General features: G+C 40.6%; 1 protein-coding gene across 1 annotated transcript in view; it reads left to right on the top strand.

The window, feature by feature from the left end:
• PDE8B (phosphodiesterase 8B) overlaps positions 1-25803 on the top strand; it is a 143979-nt gene extending 118176 nt beyond the window's left edge. Inside the window, 5 exon segments of the mRNA XM_036747076.1 lie at positions 9601-9818; positions 13083-13218; positions 17451-17618; positions 21875-22004; positions 23384-25803. Of these exon segments, the coding sequence (XP_036602971.1) occupies positions 9601-9818; positions 13083-13218; positions 17451-17618; positions 21875-22004; positions 23384-23493 (762 nt within the window). The 3' untranslated portion in view covers positions 23494-25803.
• Positions 25804-26089: the final 286 nt, after the last annotated feature.

Raw genomic sequence — 26089 nt, 5'->3', positions numbered from 1 at the left:
CCAAATTAACTACAGAGGACATATGAAGGAAGACATTATCTGCATCCAGAGAAAGAACTGATAAATAGAAAAAACTGATAAATAGAATGATTTTACACACACACACACACACACACACTCATTTGTGTCTAATGGTTGCCATCTCTGGGGAGGGCAGGGAAAAAAGAAATTACGTGATAATTGTATTATTCTATATTAAAAGGAAACAGCAAGTTGTACATAATAGATTTGCAATTTCATGTACAATCATCTTTTTATTATACTATGCTATGGAAATGCTTGTTTTATTCCATAAATTAAAAATGAAATACATATACTAAAAATAAAAATAAAACAAAAAAATACTATTTGATTTGATTCTCACAAAAATTCTGCGAGGTAGGTGCTGTTATTATCCCCATTTAACAATTAGGAAACTGAGGCAAAGAAAAGTTAAATAATTTGCCAAGGGTCAAACAGCTAGTATGGGTTAAAATTGTATTAGAATTGACCATATTATGATCATAGAATTGTACATATTATGTATACTATATTATGGCATAGTATAATGTGTTATGTTGTATTGTTATATATTATATTTTATTTTTATATTTTATATTATACAAGTCTGTCAGACTTGTAGGTAGATTCACCCTCTCCCTGCCCCCCCAAAAAACAATGCTGGCCTGCCCTCATTTTTACCACCTTCCAAAACTTTTTGCAAACCTGTAACACTTATGGCACTAACAACTGCTATGAACACAGGTTATCCTCTTACAGATTCTGTTGGTCTGTCTTTCTTATATATGTTTTTCTCTCATCACTTTTCCTTTCACTCTTTCTCCCTCTTTCTCTTCCTCCTTTGTTTCCCGTAGTGGAGAGTGACTATGTCTAAATAGTGCTCAATACGGGGTTTGACTGATATTTTTAGAAACTCCATTGGTTTTGGTGATGCAATTTCTTTCTGCCTTTCATACATGCGTAAATTAATCTATATATTTAAAACAACCTCTGCCTCTGTGGCCGATGCATGTGTACACAATCAATATTCATCAGATACATTTATGGCATTGGTGATGGAGGACTGGCTACTAATACTGTGCCAATTGTATGTGTTTGTTCAGTTTCAAGAGACATAATTTTGATTCAGTTTAATTAACAAATATTTGTTAAGAAACTACCTTGTACTAGGCACTGTTCTAAGTGATAGGCATAAAGAGAAAATGAGATGAATTACCCTCAAGGAGCTTACATTCTTCTGGAGGCATTTGACCAAAGGGCAGCTAGGTGGCACATTAGATAGAGCACTAGGCTTGAAATCAGGAAGACTCATCTTCCTGAGTTCAAATCCAGCCTCAGACACTTACTATTTGTGTGACCCTGGGCAAGTCATTTAACCCTGGTTGCCTCAGTTTCCTCATCTGTAAAATGAGCTGGAAAAGGAAATGGCAAACCACTCCAGTATCTTTGCCAAGAAAGTGCCAAATGGGGTCATGAAGAGTTATACACTACTGAAACTGCTCAAGAACAGCAACAGTATTGATATTCTATATTTGTATAGATACGTTCATAAATTCTAAACACATAAACACTCATATGTATTTCTACCTCTCCACCTCTGCTTCTTAGAATCCTTGGCTTCTTTAACGCTCAGCTCAAGGGTCACTTCCCATGGGGAGTTTTTTTTTTGATCCCTTGGATTTTTAGTGCCCTCTTTTCCCTCATGTTATCTTATATTTACTTATCTATTTATGTTTTTTGGCCCTTAGTAATAGTTAATGGCTACCTTTTGTATAAGGCATTAAGGTTTGCAAAGTGTCTCACTTTATCGTCCCCAAAACCCTGGAAGGTAGGCAAAGTGCTACTGTGATCACCATTTTATATTTGAGGAAACTGAGGCTGGGAGAAGTTCAGAGACATGCCCAGGGTCACACGGCTAGTACCTGAAGTCAGATTTGAACTCAGGTCTTCCTGACTCCAGGCCCAATGCTCTATCCACTGCACCATCCACTGCCTTAGTAGAACCAGTGAAGGCAAAGACTGTTTTTCCTTTTTGTCTTTATATCCTTAGTGTCTAGTTGTTGTTGTCAGTTGTTAAGTTGTTTCCATTGTGACTGACTCTTCATAATCCCATTAGGGGTTTTCTTAGTGTATGGGACAGAATTTTTAAATAATAGGAGAGACATCTTTGAGAGAAACAAAGTAAATTTATTCTACAAACCTTGCAAGATTTGGGCACACCTCCATAATGGAGGAGGCGAGGTAAAAGGGAACCTGCCTTAATTTATAGTCTTAATGAAAAAGATTCCCACCCACCTCTATCCCTTCTCACCATTGGCTGGAAGGTGGGCTTACAGTCTAGGCGCGAAAGCTACACAGAGGACCAAGATTGATCCGGTCCATTCAGGTTTTTCCCTATCAGAACTCAATTGCCAGGGTGGTGTCTGAAAGTCTAGGGGAAGAAATGGGGTGGGGGAAGGAGAAACCCTTTCTGGATCAGAGAACAAATAGCTCACAGAAAGTTCATTATCTTCTAACATCTGAGGGAGAGGGGGGAAGGGCATGCCTTCCCAAAATTATAAGGCCAAATCCCAAAACCTCTCCATTAGACATACCCTGTGAAGTCTTCACAATTATCCGTCCCATTCATTAGCAAAGATACTGGAGTGGTTCACCATTTCTTTCTCCAGTTGTTTTTACAGATGAGGAAACTCAGGCAAACAGGGTGAAGCAACTTGCCCAGGGTCACACAGCTAGTCCGTATCCGAGGCCTGATTTAAATTCAGGTATTCCTGACTCCAGGCCTAGCACTCTATCCACTGAGCCACCGAGATGCCCCTAGTGCCCAGTACAGAATATCAATTAATAAGTGAATCAATCAATCTTTATTAAGCTCCTATAATACCAGGTACTGGAGATACAAGTACCAAAAGATAAAACAATGCCTCCTTGAAAGGGAAAACAAGTCTCTCTCTCTCTCTCTCTCTCTCTCTCTCTCTCTCTCTCTCTCTCTCCATATATGTACACACACACACACACACACACACACACACATATATATATATGTATATGTATATATATATGTGTATATATATATATATACATAACACTACATCTATTTCTTACATTGGAAATAGGAGGGGAATAAATCCAAATACATACAGAGAAGTTATATAGGGGAACGTACTAGCAGTTGACAAAATGAGGGAAGACTTCATGCAGAAGATGGTGTGTGAGCCACATGATAAAGGAATTGAGGAAGACTATAAGGCAGAAGTAAAGAGGAAGTACATTCCAGGCATGTGAAAAGGCATATATATACATGTTGAATGTGTATATACACATATTTGTATGCATGTGTGTGTGTGTGTATATATATATATACACATATATATACATATATATATATATATACACACACATATGTATACTTGTGTATAAGTGTGTATATATGTATGGGGGGTAACCCCATTTGTCCTAATCTATATCTGGCCACTGGACCCAGATGTCTCCAGGGGAGAGAGTGAGGCTGGTGACTTTGCACAGCTCTCTCTCATTTCAATCCAATTCATGTGCAAGTCATGGCATCACCTTCCTGATGTCAAGGTCCTCTTTGAGAAGGAAGGACAAACCACAACAACAACAATAATAATAACAACAATATGTGTATAGATATAAACACACATGTATATCTCAATAAAAACATAGATTTCTATAGATGTCCTTGTATATGTGTGTTTGTATATATACATATATACATACATACACGCACATAGATATGTGTGTACACACACACACACACACACACACACATATCATCAGGCATAGAATTGATGAGGGCACTCTTGATCATTTGATTCCTCTTACTCCACTTGATGAAACAAGAGAATGTAAAACTCAGGTAAGAGAAACAAAGGTAGACTCTCCCATCAGACTTTGAGTTGGCTCGTTTGCATATAAAAGGGTCAGGAAGGTAGTTTAGGATTGACTTGGGTGAATGGGAGGGACTGAGAGTTTGACAAGCAGAAGAACCAGCCTGACTCATAATCAAACTTCTGATATACTTCAGAAGAGAGTTAGCTATGGAGAAAAAATTCAGTTCCTGAATTCACTCTTTACCTTTTCCTTTGTACCTCCTGGGGTGGGGTGGGGCAGGGAGAGAGGGAAGGCATTGATCACCTTACCTCTTCTGCAATGGCATCTTGCAGCAGAAAGAAGGGCATGGTGGAGCTGCAGACATGAGGGCCAGAGAGCCCTGGTAAAGTGAAGCAAGGTGGGAAGAGCAGGGATTTCTCTCTCCTCACATCAGCAATGGTATATTGTAGCAGACACACTCAGCAGCATGCAGTGGAGCAGAGTGTGCAGCCACAGAGATGAGTCCTCAGTTGAGCAGGAGGAGTCAAGACTGTTGCTTACAGCTAGAATCTTGCTCAGGAAATGGGAGGATTCGGCTGAGACCCCTGCTGGTCCTAGAGTCTGGGTTCCAGTTCTTATCAAAGGAGTATGGTAGTACCCTGGGCTAAGATTTCGAACAGAAGAGATTGTAGCCAAGCATCTGTTGGTCATAAGGTACGGTTTCTGGTTCTTTTCAAAAATATAGCAGCATCTTTGGCCAGGATTTCAGCTGAGCTTGAAGCTAGAGATCACAGCCAAGCATTGGAGCTCTCTGCCCTGCCCAGGAGTTGGCCCAGAAGAGCCTCAGTCTTCTGCCAAGAGAATCATGAAGGCATTATAACAGTAGACCAAGAGGGACTGAGGTGGCCCAGAGGACAGAGCACTGGCTCTGGAGTCAGGAAGTCCCAAGTTCAAATATGGCTTTAAACACTTTATAGCTGTGTGAACCTGGGCAAGACACTTAATCACTGCTTGCCGTAGTTATGGGGTTAATAATGGCAACAACTTTCCGGAATTATTGTGAGAACCAAATGAGATATTGTAAAGTGCTTAGCATAGTGCCAGGCACTTAGTAGGTACTTAAATGCTTATTTCCTTCCTTCCCTCTCTAGAGGCACTGGAGAGTTTTCCTTGGCCACTATGTTCCCTCTGTGCATGCTTCTCCATTTGTGAACTCTGTGTGCATTCACTCTTCTCACTATCATGATATGTCTTTGTAGAAGAGTGTGCTTCTGGTTTATAGGAGAGATATTTTGTTGCTAGTTGTTGCTAGCTGCTTCTTATTATACCATTTCAATAAATGATTTTGACTTGAGCTAATTTTTTTCTCTGGCTGACCAGAGAGAAGATAAACATACTGGTGGGGGCTCATAAGCTAAAGTTTTGAGAGTAGAGAGACAAAGAGAGAGAGAGAGGGGGGGTGAAAGAGAGAGAGAGAGAGAGAGAGAGAGAGAGAGAGAGAGAGAGAGAGAGAGAGAGACAGAGACAGAGAGATTAAGCAGGTTACATATTTCCATATGAAAATGGAATGCAGATAATTAGCTCCTGATCCAGTGAGGATAGGTATAGAACCCGTCATTTCTAGCCTTTGAGAAATAACTTAGATGTGCCTTAGTCTAAGCAAAGCCAAGCTATGAAAATGCAGATTCATGAACTAGATAAATGAGAGTGGGAAAGAAGAGAGGGAAGAGATAGTTATTTACTTTATGAAAAGATTCAACAAGAAACAATAAGTTATATATGCATTCAAAGGTGTATACAATTTCGAAAAATCTAGTTTACAAATAAGTTTATAGCTACACATCTGTGGCATAAAGTAAACTATACTTATGCTTTCAAACGCATTCAAAGTCTCTGACAAGCTGTGACCATAGCACATTAGGATGTAGAGCTGGGACTGTCTGGGACTGAGGGTAGGGACTGTCTTTTGCCTCTTTTTGTGTCCTTAGCACAGTACCTGGCACACAGTAGGTGCTTAATAAATCTTTTTGATTGATTAGAGATCATATTTTTAATCCTCTCATTTTATATATGCCATTATTAACCCATAACTGAGGCAGGCAATGATTAAGTGCCTTGCCCAGGGTCACACAGCTAGAAAAATGAAAAGACAGGTTTCTTAAATCCTAGCCAAGGCCCTTATTCAATATTGCCCTGCCCTTTGGCCTTCTCCTGACCTGCCCCAACTCCTGAAGCCATGAGAAATTATTCCACTGGCCTCCTTCGGCATTTGACAGAGGGACATTCAGGAAGCTCATTCCTGAGTCCTGCGTGGGAGCTTGGAACCATTTAGTCTTCTCTCCCTCCTGGCTTGGGAATGAAATTCATATTATATTTCCATTATCAGTCATTCAATTGTGACACAATCAACAAACATTTATTAAGTGCTTTCTATGTGCCAGGTACCATGCTAGGTGCTAGGGAAATAAAAGTTAAAAAAAAAATTAAATAGTGCCTGCCTTTCCAGGTATTTGGCTTGTACATTCCTTACCATAACTTATCAACCATACAGATTTTATGAGCCATTTCCCCCTCATTAACTTCTGCGACCCCCATGCAAAACAAACAAAGGAACACAGCAGCTTAAACAGATATAAAAATAACTGTGTTCAGTTTGCGGGGTTTGTTTTTTTTTGTTTATTTTTGTTTTACTGCCCAAGGGATAAAAATAGCTAATTATATAAACAAGTGATTGGTTATCTGAAAAATCTACTTTTAAGGTTAAGACTTGCCAGCTTTCTCTCAATGTGGTCAAAACCCATTTCCTACTTTTAAAGAAGAAAAGGAGCAGGGCATGTAAGACTACCCTAGAAACAGCTTTGCCCCTTCCTTGATGATTTCCACATCAAAAGGGCACTGAGAGAATGAATCCACTTAGAGGCTTAAGGGTTTTCTCACTCTGCCACTCCTTCCCTAGGGCTCCAAGAAAGGCTTTCCACACACTAAGGATGCTAGTGAAATAATCCTGCCTTCTCTGCCCTACCTCCCACCCACTGCATATGATAGAATGTCTCAGAATCTATGCTGAGGACCAGCTGTGCTTTATTATTTCTGGAGCAACCAGCATAGTTTTTCACTTTACCAAAGTTCTGTCTTCATTGTGTTTCTGGTTGATGTCTAGTAAAGAAAAACATTGAACCCTTTCACTTTACTCTGGCTTCTCACTTCAGTTACCTGAGTCAGAAGTTCTAACTAGATTGGTCCTAAATGCCAAGAAGAATGAACGTATTGCGGGAGCTCCCCCTGGCGCCTCACTTGGGCATGGTGGTTTCATTAGTAGGCTGGAATCAGCCTAGCCCCAGAAGGTTTAGACTGGATGAAGCTTTGTCCTCAGCTCTGCCACTGGTGTTCCATCTGTGTGACTTGGACATCTGACACCTCTCCGCTGAACCAGATGTGAAATGGGCCAGTTAGATCCATCCTTGGTCCACCAAAATCCTCTGTAGGAAGGGAATAAATGACATCAAGTGAAAGCCGGATGAGTACATGGTCAGAGAAACTATAGGGGGGATTCCTATTGAGGTATGAGTTGGACCAGATGACCTCTGCATTCCAATCCAACCTTGAAATTCTAGGCTTCTAGGATTCCAAGTATCTGATGTTCTCCTGTAGAGGCCTTGGTCTCTCAGGCTGGTATTTCTGTCTACCATTACTAATCACTTCTACATTGCTAGGGTTGGAAATAAATAACACTTATTTTAATATTTCAGTGTGTCTCTGATCTTACTAGTGTAAGCAACTCTTCCACTAATACAGGTCACAGTCCTTCCATTTCTTCTCAAACTGGGTGATTCTTGTCCATGTCAATAAATCACACATTTATCAATCGTTTATTAAGTGCCTATGACGTACCTGCTGCTGTGTTAGATGTTGGGGGTATGAAAAGAAAAATAAAATAGTCCCTATCTTAGAGGGGCCTACACTCCGGCAGAGTAGACGGTATGTGTTAATAAAACTATATATCAAAACCATATACCAGTGCAATATTCAAATTCGTACTCTAAATCTCCATTGCATCAATTACCATATTTTACATAATTATAACTTTGAATTCAAATACATATGATCATTGCAGAGGATTCATTATTTGCACTAATTAGGACTTAATTGTATTTACAAAGTGGAAAAAAAGGTAAGGATGTGTGGGGAATGGGGTGAGGGGGAGGAGAGACACTAGCAAATGGGGGAATCAGGAAGTACCTCATCTACTAGGTAGCATTTGAGTGGAACTTTTAAGGAGACTAACTGGATTCTAAGAGGTGGTAGTGAGGAGGGAGTGATTTCAGACATGGGAAGGATCTTGGACCTGCAAACCCACTAAGACAGAAGATGGAATGTTTTATGTGAAGAGCAGCAGGAAAGCCAATGGAAAGTAGGTTGGGAAAAGGTTGCAAAGAGATAATAAGGAAAGAAAGGGGGCAGCGAGGTGGCACTGTGGATAGAGCACCAACCCTGGAGTCAGGAGGACCTGAGTTTAAATCCGACCTCAGAACCTTAGTAGCTGTGTGACCCTGGGCAAGTCACTTAACCCCAGGTTTATTGAGCAGGGGCATGACTTGGTTCATCCTGTGCCTTAGGAATATCCCTTTGGCAGCTCTTTGGATAATGGATTGGAGAAGGGACGGCAGAGATGGGGAAGGATAAAAGATGAAGAAGCAGAATCAACAGGATTTAACAATTAATTGGATATGAGAGAAGGAAAGAACAGTAAGGAGTTGAAGGTGACTCTAAGGCTACAGAATTGCATCACTGAAAGGATGGCAGTGCCTTTCCTAGAAATGCCATTCCTTTGAAGCCTCTGTAGATTCTGCCCAACCTGATGGAGGTCTTCTTTTCACTTAGTCTCTGAAATGAGGAAATCAGACCAGCCCTAACAGCCAGTGTGGAAAGTATTATTGTCCTGGCTTCAGCCGGGATCATGAGACCACACTGCTAAAGCGAACGTCATGATTTCTGTGGTGGCGTTTTGTTGCTGTTGCTTAACGGAGCCATATTTGTGAAACGGTCTGCACGTATGGTGGTTACTCCTCAGCCAGAGAGGGAAATTTTTGTGCAGGGAACTCTCAATCTTGCTTGCTAGGGGAGGAGCAGGAATAGAGACCATTCAGAACAAGCCATGACACAAAAAAGGAGTTTATCTTTGACTTTTGGAAGAAACTGGGCAACGTAGATGGCCGTCTCACAGGAGATTGCTTTCCCAATTATGCTTTATGTTTCCTGAATATACAGTGGATCGGTAGTTGCAACGGATGCTAGGTGCATGCAAGGTACCCGTGGGATTTGCTTATGCATTCATTCAGCAAACACAAAGGGCCCAATGTCTAGAAGATAGTGAGGGGCAATCCAGGAATTAAAATTTTTCCTTTGAATGATCCACAGTATCAGTTATCTGCATTTAGGCAATACTTAACTGGAACTGAACTTACATAGTAGATTGGGGAGCAGTATGATTCAGTGAGCAAAGCAGGATCAGAGCATCCGAGTTCAAATCCACCCACCTCTGGCATTTACTAGCTGTGTGACCTTAGGCAAGTTATTTAACCCTGCCGGACCTGTTTCCTCATATTTAGATGACCTTCTAAGGTCCCTTCCAATTCATAATCCTATGAATATCTCTGTTCACCAGAGGTAAAAGGTAAAAATTATCACCAACATGTCTAACTGCCCTGTGCCTCTGGGGAGTGGGCTTTGTTCTTTGGTGAGTCATGCCCTGTTTCTTACCCCCAGGGAAGCCTGGATCACCTGGATGAAGTGGCTGCATTGATAGCGGCCACAGTCCATGACGTGGATCACCCCGGACGGACCAACTCTTTCCTGTGCAACGCGGGCAGTGAGCTGGCCGTGCTCTACAATGACACAGCTGTCCTGGAGAGCCACCACACTGCCCTGGCTTTCCAGCTCACAGCCAAGGACAACAAATGCAACATTTTCAAGAACATTGACAGGTTTGTTACATTTGGGCTTTGGAGCATTTGAAGTTTAAGTAAGCTATAGACAACTCACTTAACCCCAAATCACCCCCTCCTCTTCCTTTGAAAAGGATCAGCTTAAGAGAGTGTGAAGATAACATGACTAATGTGGAAATGGGTTTGTCATGACCATACATGTGTAACCTATATCAAATTGCTTGCCTTCTCAATGAGGACGGAGGGGAGTGAGGGAGAGAATTTGGAATCCATAATTTAAAAAACAAATAATAAAAATTATGTTTACATGTAATTGGGGAAAAATATTAAATTTAAAAAAGAAAGGAACAGAAAAAAGAGGTGAAAATATCATTGGTGGTAATGGTAATTATTATATTGTTTTCTATGATTCTGCTTATAGAATTTTTATTTTAAATTTTCTTCTTTATTTTTATGAACTTGACAAATACTAACATTTCCAAATACAAAGGACAGAGAATTGTGTACAAAACCAAAAATATTATGTACAGTTTTAAAAGACATGTATATAAAATTTAACACAATAGCTCCTATACTGCCCTGCTTGCCCTTGTCCTTTTCTGACCTTCCTTCTATTCTCTTCTGTGTATTTTTAAATGTTTCATTCACAGTCTTTTTTCTTTTGGAATCATTATCACTACCTCCTTTCTTCTACTACAGCTCTTCTACCTCAAAAAAAAAAGCTCTCCCTTATAACAAATCAGTGCAGACAAGAAAAACAAATCCATATATTGGCCACATCTGAAAATGTATGTCTCATTTGTACCTCTAATCTAGGGGTGGGGGAACCTGCAGCCTCAAGGCCACATGTGGCTTTCATGGTCCTTGGGTGTAGCCCTTTGACTGGGTCCAAGTTTTACAGAACAAGTTCTTTTATTAAGGGGATTTGTTCTGTGAAGTTTGGATTCAAAGGGCCACACTTGAGGACCTAGAGGGCCACATGTGGCCTCGAGGCCACAGGTTCCCTACCCCTTCTCTAGTCTATCATCTCTCTGCTAAGAGGCGAGAGTTTGCTCTCATTGACAGCAGTCGTACTACCACTTTGTATTTATAAAGTTTTCTGCATCACAGAATCATCACATTTTCATTGGAAGGGACACATGGACCATCCGGTCCAGTGGTGGGGAACCTGTGGCCTTGAGGCCACATGTGGCCTTCTACGTCCTTGAGTGCAGCCTTTTGGCTTCCCCACCTCTGATCTCGTCCAACCTAGAACATGAATTCCCACAACATCCTTGCTGGGGGCTCATCAAAGCAGTAGCTGACCATCCTCCTAAGATATTCTATTTTTTTTAATAGTTTTAAATTGTTAGGAAGTTCTTCCTTATACAAAGCCAAAATCTGTCTCCTTGCATTCTAACCCCTGGCTCCAAGAGTAAATTTAACTCCTTCTCCACACAACAACTCTTTAAATCCTCAAAGACAGTAATCATGGCTACACTAAATAACTCCAGGTGCTCCTGGACTACTCTTCATATATTATGAGTTTATAAGCTCTTTATAAATTGTAAAATGCTATCCAGTGTGAACTACTTTAATTATTTTTTATAGTTTTGATCCTTACAAAAAACCCTGAATAATAAATAAGACAGATATTATCACCCCCATTTTTCAGAAGACAAAGTTGAATTCTGGATCAGTTTTAAGACTTACACAGTTACACAACAAATTAGTGGCAGAATTAGGATTAACATCCAGATCTCTGAACTACTTAGCCCAATGGTCTTCCCAAAAGAATAATTTGCCATCCCTCTGGTCACTCCAGTAGTCCAGTCTGTGGCCACCCACAGCCTAAACTAGTAACTGGAGTCAAAGTCATTTGTCTCAAGATTGCTGCTCAGAGATGGAGTGGGAGGGATTTTTAGATCTATCCCTTGTAGTGTCTCTGTGTATTTGGGGTATAGGACAACATCTCAACATGTGCCATGTCAATTTTGTCTGTAATTTTGCAGATTCTCCATAAATCATCATTTCTTCACAAATTCAGTGTACAATTTTTCCAGTTCTGACTTAGTGTCATTTTTTGAAGTCACTTAATCAGTCATTCAACAAGCGTATAGTAAGCCCCTATAATGTGTCAGCAACTCTGTAAGGTGCTAGGTGTACAAAGACAAAAACAAAAATCCTTGCCTTTAAGGAGCCCAGATTCTATAAGGGAAGAAAATATGTTCACATAAGTATATATAAAAAATAAGCATATGGAAAACATATACAGAATACATACAAAGTGTTTTTGGTAAAATTGGTACTAGTAGCTGGGGGATCAGGGAAGGCCTCATGGAAGAGGTGGTGTTTGAATTGAGATCTGAAGGAAATTCCAGATTCTAAGATATGGGCCATGTTTAGGAATTTGAATGGAGAAATCCTTGACATGTAGCCTTAGTTTCATCTGTCCCCCATGCCCCAAGAGGCTCCTCCAATATAGGTTCCCCAACACTCCTCTTCAATCTGGCTCTGGGAGATCTTGGCATTGTGATTTCGTTTAGTAATGATAGGAGAACAAAGTTTTGGCTATTATCATACCACAGCTCAATGTGTAACTTAATGATTTTGCTTCTAATTGGCAAATGTCTTCACAATTCATAAATTTCCCATAAACTTGGGGATCAATTTGTTCCAACTTTGCCTTAGCTCCATTTGTTTAACATCAATACGTGTAACAATTGTAAATAATGTAGTATGTGATTATTATTTATTATTATATGATCATTAAGATTTCTATAATACTTTAAGCTTTCCAAAGCATCTTTTTCACATACCCTGTGAGATAGGGCATGGCACCCTTTAGCTGAAAATTTACCTAAGTTAATCTAAAATGACCTCACTCCTTTTTCCCCCCATGAATACATCATGGGAGATCATCATGATCCCTTGTGATGTGATCCCTGTAGCCAATGTTACACACATACTATCAGACGCCTTCTTGCAGGAGGAGTGGAAGGGGACAGGGGAAGATGTCACCCTCTCCCCTAACCTTGCTGTGGTTTTTTGTGGGGAAGGGAAATGGCAGGACAGGGGAATTTACATTGAGAAAAAATATAATAACATCGGGTTTTCCAGTTCTCCTTTAATGGCCAGAGTAACAAACCAATGCTCCTTTGTCATTTGGATTCCAGTGATAAGACTCACCTTCAACTCTTAGCCTAAAGGAAAGGACCACATTTTCCCAGGGATCTGCATAGTGGAAAGTTGGGGGTGGGGAGGGAATACAAACTGGCCAAATTCTGGAAATTGTAAACATGTCTCTATTTCTGGTTTCTTCAGGACCCATTATCGAACACTGCGCCAGGCAATCATTGACATGGTTTTGGCAACAGAGATGACAAAGCACTTTGAGCATGTGAACAAGTTTGTGAACAGCATCAACAAACCCATGGCTGCTGAGGAAACCAATTCCCATGTAAGAGAGGGGCACCCAAATGTTGACTGATCTAGACGTATTTTCTCTCCCTCTGTTGGTAATGGTGGTTGATGCTTTGGGCCTCATCTGAAAAGTGGGGCTAAGCAGGGATGACCAGTCCTTTTCTGAAGGGGTGGGGAGGATGCCTGATATCATGTCCTTGAATTCTTCCAAGATCCTGGGAAGAAAGGCCTGGAGGTAAATTGATTGACTGTAAAAGGTCAATTGACCTGTAGGTAGAAAGCAATGAGGAGGCTGAGAGAAGCAAAGAGTGACGCATAGCTTCCTAATTTAGCTTGGCCCTGAGAGCCACTGTTTCCATTAAAAAAAAAAATGACTGGCCTTTGTGACTCTGTTGGGAGACGTTAAGATTAAGGAGTGCTTTAAAGAACTACACTCAAGCTGATTCACATCACACTGAGCCAGACAAGCCAGTGCCCAAAGATCTTAATTGAATCTGGAGCATGTGTGTTTAAAAGCAAAGCATTAATAATGTGGATGCTTAAAAACCAAAGCATTCTGTAATTGCTTGATTAAACAAACATATTTGCTCCTATTTGCCAGGGCACCAGAAGGCATTCTTCAGATTGTGCTTTAGTTTGCATTTTTAAAAGCATCCAATTATTTCTATTGTTCCCCAGATTTTTATTTTACCCATTTACAGTAGATGCAATAACTGTAAATGAAGATTCCAGTGAAAACCCTGCAGAAGAGTATCCATTTGTTTTCTGTGTTGTTATCCTGAATAGGTCAGCCAGCCCTTGCCAACCTGGCTTCTTCCCTTCCCCTTATTTGGGCCCCAGAGGATTTCTTGGTACAATAAAATGAAGTGCTAAGCATGGGATGGAATGTTTCCCATTAATCTTTGCATTGTTAGGAAACAGAACCTCTAAAAACTCCTACACAGAAGCCATGAAGGCATGACTTCTGCCCCGGAGCTGTAAAAAAGGCTTTCTGCTCATTTTGAACTCTGAGCAATAACCAGAGAAATGAATGGACTACATCCTCAGGCCATGATGTGACAGGGTATGCAGCCGGGACCAGCAGACAGCAGAGGAATGCTCCCAAAACTCTTCCAGAAAGTTCAGATCTGCAGGGTGGAAAAATGGGTCCTGGGGTCATCTCCTGGCTGCACTAGCCTGTGGTGATTACAGTCTCTCTCCCCACCCCTCTCTCCCTCTCCCTCTCCCTCTCCCTCTCCCTCCCTCCCTCACTCCCTCTCTCTCTCTCTCTCTCTCTCCCTCTCTCTGTCCCTCTCCCTGTCCTCTCCCTGCTCTGCCCAAAGGAAGGTACATTTCGATGGCTGAAGGCTGCCTCCTTAACTTCGGGTTTATTGACTAGATTTCTTTCTCAAAAACCAAGCCTTAAACCCAATTCACTCTGGAGTTCATAGATTGAACAATAGTTCTCTGCCCTCCTAGCACAGAGTGAATGTAAATATTAAATAGTAACTGTTTCTCTTTTGTGCAGGAACTCCAAGTTTGATTTTGTTTTTTGAGTTTTGATTAAAGGGGCCATCCCTTAATTAACTTCTTAAAAAGTGAATGGGAGTTACCGCACTCAAAGTGAGATCCTGAAAAGACCTTAGCCTGAAAGGACCAGGGTCTCCCATTGCATTCTGAGCCATCTCCAGTCATCCTGTGGAGTATCTAGCCACTGGACCCAGTTGGCTCTGGAAGAGAAAGTGAGGCTGGTGACCTTGCACAGCCCTCCCTCACTCAAATCCAAGTCAACTGCAAGTCATGTCATCATTTCCCTGATGTCATGGTCCTCTTCAAGAACGAAGGACAAACACAGCAACCTCCCTGAATTTATATGTATCAGCGACTTCATCTCCCTTTAAATTGAAGGCATACACCTATTTGGCCTGTAATTATGCTCGGTAAAGCATCATCACCCAGGCAGTCATTTAGTGCTAAGCTATTTGCAAGTACAGATGAATTAAGCCTTATAACCTGAGTTGCAGAACCTAAGGCTCTGAGTCCAATGCTACAGTATATCAGGGTTTAATATTCAGTGTTCTTCCCCAAAAATCTCTTGGTGTATCCCCGCTCAGGCTCTTTTCTGAAAACAGCTAAAATTGGTTCACGTTTGTGCCCATTCAGTGTTTCCCCAGGAAATATCAGAATTTAACCATGCAAAAGTGATAGGATCATGGAGGTCTACCTCATCTAACTGTCTTTTTATAAATGGAAAAATGGAGGCTTAGAGCGTTTAAGTAACTTGCCTAATGTCACACAAGTAGTAAGTTGAAGAGCTGGGATTTGAACCCAGGTTCTCTGAATACAAATCTAACATTCTGTGTACTGTCCCACACAGCATAGCCAGCAGTCAGAGAGCTGGACTTGAGGTCAGGAAGAACTTGCTAGCCGTGCAGTGATGGGCGAGTCAACCTGTACGAGCCACAGGCAATTCTCTAAGATTGTCAATCATAAAGGAACTTTGATTTGGATGACGGAGGAAGTTTTCCCCATGATAATGTATCGATCTCTAGGACTCTACAACAAAAGGGAAAGAGCCCTCAGCTCCTGTTTTGGGTCTCTGCCCACTCCAATCTGCTCTCCTCTCAGCTGCTAAATGATTAATCTTCCTAAAGCACAATTCTGACCCTGTCACCTGCACCGCACCCCCCCCCCCCCCCCCCCCCCCCCCCCCCCCCGCCATTCATAAATTCCACTCTCTCCCTTTCTCTTCCTGGGGGTGTTTGCAGCACAGGCTGGAGATTTATCAACTACCGTGGCCTCACATCATCCCAGCAGTGAAGAAGGAACAAAATAAGGTTTCCCTTAGAAGACCTGATAATTGGCCACAGCCTACAACTGTACACAAAATCTTTCCCGTGCTGAGGCTGACAGAGCCCTGGAGAGATCATTAGTGACTCCCTTTGCCAGAACTCTGGTTGAGTGCAGAAAGGTCTATCTAGCAAATGTCCTAGCTTCTCTGTAACAGATTCCTTGCCTAATTTTGTAATGATATGTAAACATACAGATGTGGCACCCATCACTGAGGATTATTTTTTCCCTTCTATTAACATTTTTTTTAATTTTTGCATCACTGTTATTTCCAAATATATCGCTCCCCCACCCTAAGAGCTACCTATTCTTCATGTCGTTAAGTCACTTTTCAGTTGTGTCCAACTCTCTGTGATCTCATTTGGGGTTTTCTTGGCAGAGGTACTGGAGCAGTTTGCCATTTCCTTCTCCAGCTTATTTGACAGATGAGGAAACTGAGGCAAAGAGGGTTAAGTAGCTTGCCCAGTGTCACGCAGGTATTTTTTGTACTACAGAATAAAAGAGAGGGGAAAAAACAGTTCAACAAAACCAAGCAATAGATCAAAGAAGTCTGACAGCATTGCTATATTATATTCCATACCTAGAGAACACCTTAGCAAAGAATGGAGGGTGGTATATTTTCTTATCTGAGAAGAACCATTTCCATAGACACTTGTGTCTCTCCTGGCCCTGGCTTGCCCCAGAATCTCATGGCCCAATCACAAACCAGTGATAGAGCAGATGACCCATACAGGATGATTTAGGTAGGCAGCTTAGAGGAATAATAGATGGAGTACTAGAACTTGGAAGCAAGAGGACCCAAGTTCAAATTCTGCCTCAGACATTTCCTACTTATGTGACTTTGGACAAATTATTTGACCTCTCGCATCTTTTCTCATCTGTAAAATCTGTAAAAATCTGTAAAATGGGGACAGTAGCAACACCTATATCACAAGGTTGTTGTGAGGATCAGATAATATATATTAATATGTAAAGGACTTTGCAAACTTTAAAGTGCTCCATAAATGCTAGCTCTTATTATAACTGAACAGATAATTAGTAGGCTCCTACTGGGTTCTAGACTTTGTGCCATGTATGCACAGAAACCACTATAGGCAAATGAATGGGAGAATTCGTGGCTTAGGAAGAAGAGAAAAGAATGGAGAGGATTGGGACTGGATGAATAAACAAATGGGTGGGAGAGACAGAAGAGAAGGACCTATTCAGTGCCATTAGTTAGAAAAGCAGGAAGACAAAAGTAAAAAAAAAATTCTTCCCAGGTCTTGGGAAAAATATTAGACTTTAGTTCTTTTTCTAATAGACCTGGTAGAAAAGCTCAATTTTCCATCTGGTCCCCTGTATGATCAAGGAGTATTTAATCATGCTTAATTGGGTCATCCTTACTGGAAGGTACTTCAGTGATGTCTTGAGCCAGTCTTGCCCTGATTTTCTCTGTTACAGGGTGAAGGCGGTGACTGTGACTGTAACCCTGTTGGGAAGAACTTCCCTGAAAACCAAATCCTCATCAAACGCATGATGATCAAGTGTGCAGATGTGGCCAACCCATGCCGCCCCCTGGAGATGTGCATTGAATGGGCTGGAAGGATCTCAGAAGAGTATTTTGCACAGGTAGGCTGCTGCTTCTCAAGGTGGAAACCACCCTCCTCTTCTCTGGGATTTTTGGAAACGTACTACGTGGTTTGGGAGCACATTGAAACAAGCCTCTGAGAATTGTCGGGGTTGAAAGCATAAGGCATGATGAGTCAGTAAGCAAACCACTCTCTAGAAAGAAATTCATCTCATTTGGGTGTGAATTGGCTTTCAGATGAACTTGGGTATAATTTGCACTTCGGGGAATTGATGTAGCTAGTAATCAGCTGAAATCTCTAGAGGAGCACAGGCATGGAGTGAATGACTTTTATATTTATATCTGTATATGTGTATATTTGATATATATTAAGGGCAGCTAGGTGGCACAGTGGATAGAGCACTGGGATTGGAATCAGGGTGACTCATCTTCATGAGTTCAAATCTGGCCTCAGACACTTACTGGCTGTGTGACCCTGGGCAGGTAACATAACCTGATTTGCCTCAGTTTCCTCATCTATAAAATGAGCTGGAGAAGGAAATAGCAAAATACTCCAGTAGCTTTGCCAGGAAAACCCCAAATGGTGTCACAAAGTGTTGGACACGACTGAAAAATGGTCGAACAACCACAACAAAAAAAGTCTCTGATAATTTGCTCTTTAGGGAATAGATTATTCTTGGCTTGGTGGTGGAGTGGGTGTAATTGAAAATGTGATCACTTGTAATATTCCAAGTAAAGACTATAATGTGAAAGCAGCAAAGCCTAACAAAAAGAGAAAAGAAAATATGAAAGACCTTTCTTTATTTTCTTTGACTGTACTTGGTCTTTGATGTTTAATAGCATGCATTAGACCAGAAAAAAGACAGATAGAACTTCATACCTCTGACTCTGTACTAAGGTAGAGGCCCACAGCTCTCCTGCACAGAGAAGAGAAGAGGAAACTGCCTTGAATTACATGAGAAGAATTTGGATTAGGCAAAGGGAAGGACTTCAGGGAATAAAGGAAAGATGGGGTTGTAAAGTGGAAAGAAAACTGGCCCTGGCATCACAAGACCTGAGTTCAAATCCCTGCTCCGCTCCTAACTATGTGTGTGGCGTTACACAAGTCACTTAACCTCTTTGTTTAGGCTTCAGATCCTTGTCTATAAATATATGTGTGTTATTACATATATAGAGATGTTTCATTACTTATCTGTAAATAATGTATATAGATACATTTGTATGTATTACATATGTAAACATATATGATTTCTGAAAAGTCTTAGTGCAGTTTCAGCAGCAGCAACAACTAGAATTTATACAGTGGACTTGAAGGTTTGCAAAGCACTTTACAAATCCTATCTCATTTGGTCCTCACAACAACCCTGGGAGGTAGGTGCTATTATTAGCCTCATTTTACAGACGAGGCAACTGAGGCCTCGGGAAGAGCCAGTGAAAATGCCCACAGTCCAGAGATGGACTCTCTTGTTTGAGGAACAGCAAAGAGATCTGTGATGCTGGATCAGAGAGTATATGAGACAGATGTAAGGTGTAAGAAGAGAGGAAAGGTGGGGGGAGGGGGGCAGGTTATAACGGGCTTTGAATTGTTGGGTCCAAAATTATCTAATCTGCAAGAAAAATCACTGAGGTGGAGCTCCATGCTATGAACACTTTATTAAAGGGTCCATAGCCCCTAATGAAGTGGACCTCATCTCTTCCTCACAATCTGAGTTGTCTCCTTTCCCCCAGGCCTTACTTTTATAAAGTTTGATATCCAAACATGCAAAAGAGGCATGATAAAATACAGAATCTCAATGGTCAATAGACCTTGATTTCAACTCTCCAGAAGAGCCAAAAATGGTGCATCAGCGTGGGTGGTCATAAAATGGGCAAGGCAAGCATCATCTCCATTAATTGGTGATCCGATGGTCACTTGCTCATGTTGGACAAGATAGGGTGGCCCAGAGGTACAAAAACAAATTAGGGTATTTTCCATATTACACAAAGTCTCCCACCCACGCTAGGTTTGGACATGGAATTTGAGCAAAACAGGATGGAGATATCTTTGTCAGCATTCTTGTGGTTGCCCAAGTGAACTTCATAACTGGTAAACAAGTAGTGAACGTGGATTAAAGTTTGAGGCCTACTATAAAAGGTCTACTATAAAAACCCATCTTCTCTAATTATCCTTATATGATTTATATAAAATATAAAACTGATTAATATTTATTGGAATGGAATGGAATAGGGGTCCAAATGAATTATTTTCACAAAATATCAAACAGAGGATTTTATTTTTGATCCTGGAAGCAATAGGGAGCCACTTAAATTTATCAAGTCAGGGATTGACATGGTAAAGGCACCTCAAAGGTCATCCCATTCAACCCCTTCATTTTACATATGAGAAAACTGGGTCACAGAGAAGTGAAGGACTTCACCAGTGACACACAGGCAGAGAATGGCAGAGTAAGGATTCAAACCCAGAGCTTCTGCTCTTTCTACTGTATGAGGCTACTAGGATCACCTGGTAGATTTATTTACACAGGATATTGTGTTGGGTATCTTAAGCCATAGTCCTTGTCATGTAACATGTCCATATAATCTCTAAGGGATGATGTTGACACTGACAGCCATGCCCTTGAATGAGGCGTTACCTATTATGGTAGCCCCATGAAGCTAGGGTTTCTCCAGTTCTTGGACTAGATGGTCTAAGATCTCTCCCAGCACTACTGTTCTGTCGATCTCTGTCTCAGGAAATACTGAAAAGACTCATTCATTCATTCATTTGGAGGCAGCTACCTTGGAATTTTCTGTAAATCAGATAGGAACGAGATAAAAGTTGACCTTTGCTAAGCAACTCTTCTCCATGTAATTTGTATAAATGATGACATGAGTAAAAGCACAAGGATGGGGAATGCTTAGAATACCTAAAAGAACACACTTTTAAAGTTTCCTTAAGTACCAGAAGCACTGCCTAGCAATAATTCATCTATATACCAAGTACGAATTATGCATATCTTACATCTTTTTATTTGGAGGGGGGAAGGCAGAGCAATTGGGGTTGTTGGGGTTAAGTGACTTGCCCAAGGTCACAGAGCTAGTGTCTCAAGTGTCTGAGGCTGGATTTGAACTCAGGTCCTCCTGCCTCCAGAGCGCATGCTCTACTCACTGCGCCACATAGCTGCCCCCATATCTTACATCTTAACACTCGTTAAGCACATATTATATGTCAGTCCCTGGAAGGACCTTTCTAAAACAGGTAGATTGAAGAACTATACTTGGTCCAATTTGAGTTACAGTATATACTTGTAAAGAATAAAACTGCAATTCTTTTAAAACAGTCAATATTTCAGCAACTTGGACTAACCTCTTAATGAGTCAAAATCAGTTTGTAATTATCCCAATAGCATAATACAAAATCCAATCTACAGAGAATAAATGCAGTAGGAGCCTGTTGTATTATGGTTTAATGTCACTATACAGATTCAGATTCACTACTAGTCATCATGTTCTCCCAAATATAACCATAAACAAAGAATGCTAGGTGTTGAAACTATGTTGAATCTCTGCCCTAGGAGAAAAAAGAAGTCCTTTAAAATATCAGCTAAACTTGGTTTATTCTAGAAGATGCTAAACTTTTTAGAAAATGGTTTCCTATCCAACTCAACAGGGCACAGGCAGTCACGTAGCATTATTAAGCATCCACTATGTACTATGTACACCCACTGTGCAAAATGCTAACCTTACAATTAATTAGTTGGGGGGGAAGGGAGGGGGCACAAGATATTGGGCCTGTCCTATAGCAACAGAAGAAGAGTTCTGCTGCATTTGTTATGTATTTCAGTCTTCAGGGTTCATTTTGTGGGTTATCTGAGACCCAAGAAGGAAACTGGGTGAAGGAAATTGTCATTCTCCTTCCATGTGGTAAAGGAAAGTCACACAGAAAAAGTGAGTTTTTAGGAGCTCAGTAAAAGAGGAAAGAAGGTATGCTTGGGCAAACTGGAATAGAGAAGGGTGTGGTTACATAGAATGGAGTCCATAGGTGAATCCATAGGATTGCACAGAACACCAAAGAGGTGAGTCTGGGGAGAATTGATAGAAGCAGGGAAAGGAAATGGAAGGGTGTCGCTGAGCAGCCTGTGGGGGCACTCATAGCAGAAGGTATGCTAGAAGCCAAGTCTACACGTGGACCTTCTGCAGCAGGGAGGGGCGGTGATCTTACTGGGTTGGAAGGGCAGCATAAGCTTCTGAAATGGAATCCGGAGAAGAAGCAGAACCACAAAGCTAATAATATTGATTTGTTTCTTTATTTTTGTAGACGGATGAAGAGAAGAGACAAGGGCTACCAGTGGTGATGCCGGTATTTGATCGAAATACCTGCAGCATCCCAAAGTCCCAGATTTCCTTCATTGACTATTTCATAACAGATATGTTTGATGCTTGGGATGGTGAGGAAGTTTATGCTTTCTTTTTCTCCAAGAAACACCTGGTTAGACTGAGATTTCGATTAGCCAGAAAGGAATTGTTATTGTCCTACTATAATAACAGTACAAGAACACAAGGAACCTAGCTCATTCATTCATCCAGCAGAAATTTACTGAGCATGTATGTGTTGTGGGAGACATAAAGAAAAATCAGACATGGTCCTTGCCTTCAAGTAGCTTTTTGCCTAGTAGCAAAGATAACTTAAGGTCTACACTATGGAATATAATTTGGAATGTGTAATATAAAAGATAATGTACCACAAAGTACAGTGAAAAGCACAAATAAAATGCTTTGAGAGATCAGAGGGACAGATCAGTTGATGAAGAGACATAGTCTGAGAAGGCTTCAAGGAGGTGGTGGCATTTGAGTTTGACCATGAAGGATGGATAGGATTTTGACAGATGAGATCCGTCAAAGAGAGGTGATAGAGATGGAGAAGTAGAGCTAGCAGATTAGAGGCAATAGCCCAGACATTGAGCTTCTGAAGTCAGCTGGCAACAGTAGAAATGAAAAGGAAGGAATGGAAACATCCAAGAAGGAGAATCAACAGAATTTGGTAATAGATTAGATGTGGGATTGATGGATAAGTCAAAAAATGACTCAAAAGATTTTGAGCCTTAATTAACCAAGAGAACCATGAAGATTAAAATGTCACACCTGCAAAGGTACACAAGTACAAAAGATGCTTTTAGGTTCCCAGAATCTAAAATTACCTAATTATCAGAAATTATTTCTGTTGTGTTAAGTTGTTCCAGCAGTTGCCCTTGTTTCTAGAGCTTAGTATTAGAGTCATTAAAAATGCTAGCTTCTAGATCTGGTTGGTACAGTGCCAAACAACACATTTTAATTGTAGGTGTGAGTGTATATGGATGTGACTTTCCTCATTTTTCCTAAAATATACAATTTTTCCTAAAAATACAAACTTTGGGGGTTTGTATTGGGTGATTTGTCTTTAACATTTAAGATATTAGATACATGAAAAACTCATCCTAAGTTGTCTGAAATGGTATTTTCCCTCCAAGAATTAGACAGTTCTTCTGAGCTGGGCAGCAGCAGCAGCAACACTGCTGTCCTTTCTCTAGCTTCTATTGGCACCCTTGGACAAAACATATATGATGGACTATCATCTTCTTACTACCAGACATCACTTAGGGGCAAGGGATATTTTATTCTTATCTTGTAACCAGATCATTTTAAACATATGTGACTCAGTTCCCAAGGATGAGCAAAACAAAGTCTAGTGAATTGACTCTAGGGCTTGACTCTTGGCCATGTGAATGCTTTTTTTTTTTAGCTCAACTTAATACAACAAGCTTCTTTTGATTTTTGTGTATCCCTACAGCATTTGCACATCTTCCAGCTCTGATGCAACATTTGGCTGATAACTACAAACACTGGAAAATGCTGGATGAGTTAAAATGCAAGAGCCTGAGGCTTCCATCTGACAGCTAAAAAGAAAAGGCCACAAAATGAGACGTCTTAATCTACAAGCTACACTGTGAATCATTTAGTGATGGAGAAGAGAGGGATGTGTGTATTTCCCTTTAAAGTGAGGCTAACAGCTGTAGATTAAGGAGCTAATAGTTGACACTCCCTCTTAAATTGCCCAAATTTCCCAGTATTTCATTCCTGGAAAGTTATGTATCCAACACAGATGAATAAATGTTCTATTGAACATTTGAGGGAGGGCAGATACTTTGCAAGGTCATTTCCACTGTTGTTGGTTACCCCGTGTGCCTGTGCCCTTGTCAGACCTTATAACAAGGAAACCAATGGCTATTTTATGTGTTCTGTTCACCTGGATGACGAACATATATTTGGGTTAGTGAACCCTCCCATTCTTGTCCTCAAAAAAAGAGCAAATGCCATCATATACTTGATTATTCTTTTGAGTATTAATGTCAATAAAGATTCCTCATGAAAAGCTTCCCTAGCGGATGGCCGCTTCTAAGAAGACCCAGCATGAAATAAACCAAAGGGCTGGGTCTGATTGCCTAGGGAGAACCCTGTTGGTTTGATAGTCTACTTGCCAAACTGTGGTTCCCCTGGCCAGAATAAACACGGGCTAACCCAAAAGAGTACTGGCCTAATGATAGCTCTATCCAATGGTACCAGGAACTCATATGGTTCTCTTTCCTATAAAAGGGATTCTAATAAAAGCCATCCATGATCGGGGGAGGGAGAGGATGTCTTGCTTTGCGGGATTTATAAACTTCATATATTTGCACCTTATGGAGGCGGCAATGAAACACAACACTGCACGTATTATACAAAAGCCATTAAATCTAAATATCTGTTCAAGAACTTCTTTTTAAAAAAACAAAGTTTGTATACAGTTGCTGTTTAAAGATTTTATTAAATTGATCTACATTTTCTGGGTCCAAGTCCGTGCAGTGTGCTATGCCGTATGCTATATGTAACTTTTCTTTTTGCCCACCTACTTGCCTATTGGACAGCGCTCTTTTGCTTTTATGATGTAAAAAAAAACAAATGTTACACGATATGTAAATATGTTAGAAACCAAGCATATTGCAGGGTGTCATTACACTTTTAAAATATGAATTGTATGCTAAGAAGCTTCTAAAGCACAAATGCATATTTTTATACATTTCGTTTCTCACAACTTTCTGTGCTTAACATAAATTCAGATTTTGGACTCCTCTTTCCCTTTCCCAATCAACTCTTCTACGTGTATATAAATACTAGCAACCCAGCAAATGTGTATTTGGTTTTTTTCTTTCAAAGGCTGCTCACTCCATGCTGCATTTCTGCGAGATCTAAGCAGTAACTGAATGTGACTGGTGAGGGAGCTGCTTTTTCAAACTATAAAATTTGCAAATGCAAAAGGGCCTGGGGCTGGCTCAGATTTTGTATGGCAAAGGGCACTGTGGTCAGTAAAAGAAAAAGGGCTTGTTTTGGTAGTCAAGGAAAAAAAAAGACAATGAGTGTCGTTTTGCTGAGAACTACATACTGTGCCAATGTTTTTCTATGTTTTGTACTAACAAATGAAGCATTCATGAAATTTCCATGCAGAGAAATGCACCTAAGCTCTATTTTTGTTAAAACTGTAATAGCATCTTTGTGGAAGCAGCAGCTACCGCCTTCCGTTCGGTATCATAAGGCTGCATTGTGTATATTTGATGAAGATGTTTTTTTGTGAAGTATTTGTAATGGCTTTTCCTACAGCTGAGCCCCATTTCCCTGTGGTTGTCTTAATTTGATCTGTTTGGCCTAAATTTTTCCTAGTATCAAGACTTTGGTGTTAGTGTGTTTTTTTATTTGACAGGGATGGCATTTTGAAGACCTGGTCCAAATTCGTTCCAAAGACAGAGTTCCATTTTCAGGAACTAGTTATGACAAGGTAGGATAGAATTCAGCGGCTTATACAAGGCGAGAACAATCTTTTTCAACCATCTCACTCTCAGGATCATTTATCAGGAGACTGACATTTTCTATATGAAACATTTCATTTAACTCAGTGTTATGTCAAATTGATTTCATATCAACTACAAAATTAATGTGGGAATGTTAAATGCTTTAAGACAGGCAGGTAATAAAGCTCAAACGTGGATTTGCTCGTTATCTACCAGTATAATCAGCACACTTCTGATGAGCGGCTAAGCTCTGAGCTCAGTGTTCTATGGAGCAGATTTAACCAAAGCATGGGATTCTGTAGCATGTGTATGTCAAATAGGATTGTAAGATCGAGGCCCTTATAGTCTATTAAAAAAGAAAAAAAGTGAGTAACTCACTGCCCCCTTGTATTGAATATCTTCCTAACATTACATGGGGCTCCAAGATTCCAGAAGAAATCTGGGCATGTTAGACTCTCCACTTTGAGAAAATCTACATGCCTAGTACTGTTAATATTAAAGAGAAAAGGAGAGGTTGCTCTCAAAATAGTCTATTTCCCTTCTATTCCTACTAGCCTGAACTACGTTACATACTCTGTTTTATGAGAAGTCCTTGCTGTACCTTCATATTGAAGACTATGATTCACCTGCTTCAATGTGAATGTTGGTAGGTTTGCCTTCCAGGCACAGAACAA

Source organism: Trichosurus vulpecula, chromosome 1 (genome assembly GCF_011100635.1).
Source record: "Trichosurus vulpecula isolate mTriVul1 chromosome 1, mTriVul1.pri, whole genome shotgun sequence".
In the NCBI taxonomy this organism is placed as follows: domain Eukaryota; kingdom Metazoa; phylum Chordata; class Mammalia; order Diprotodontia; family Phalangeridae; genus Trichosurus; species Trichosurus vulpecula.
The sequence above is the reverse complement of the archived record's forward strand: the minus strand, read 5'-3'. Positions and strand labels throughout refer to the sequence as shown.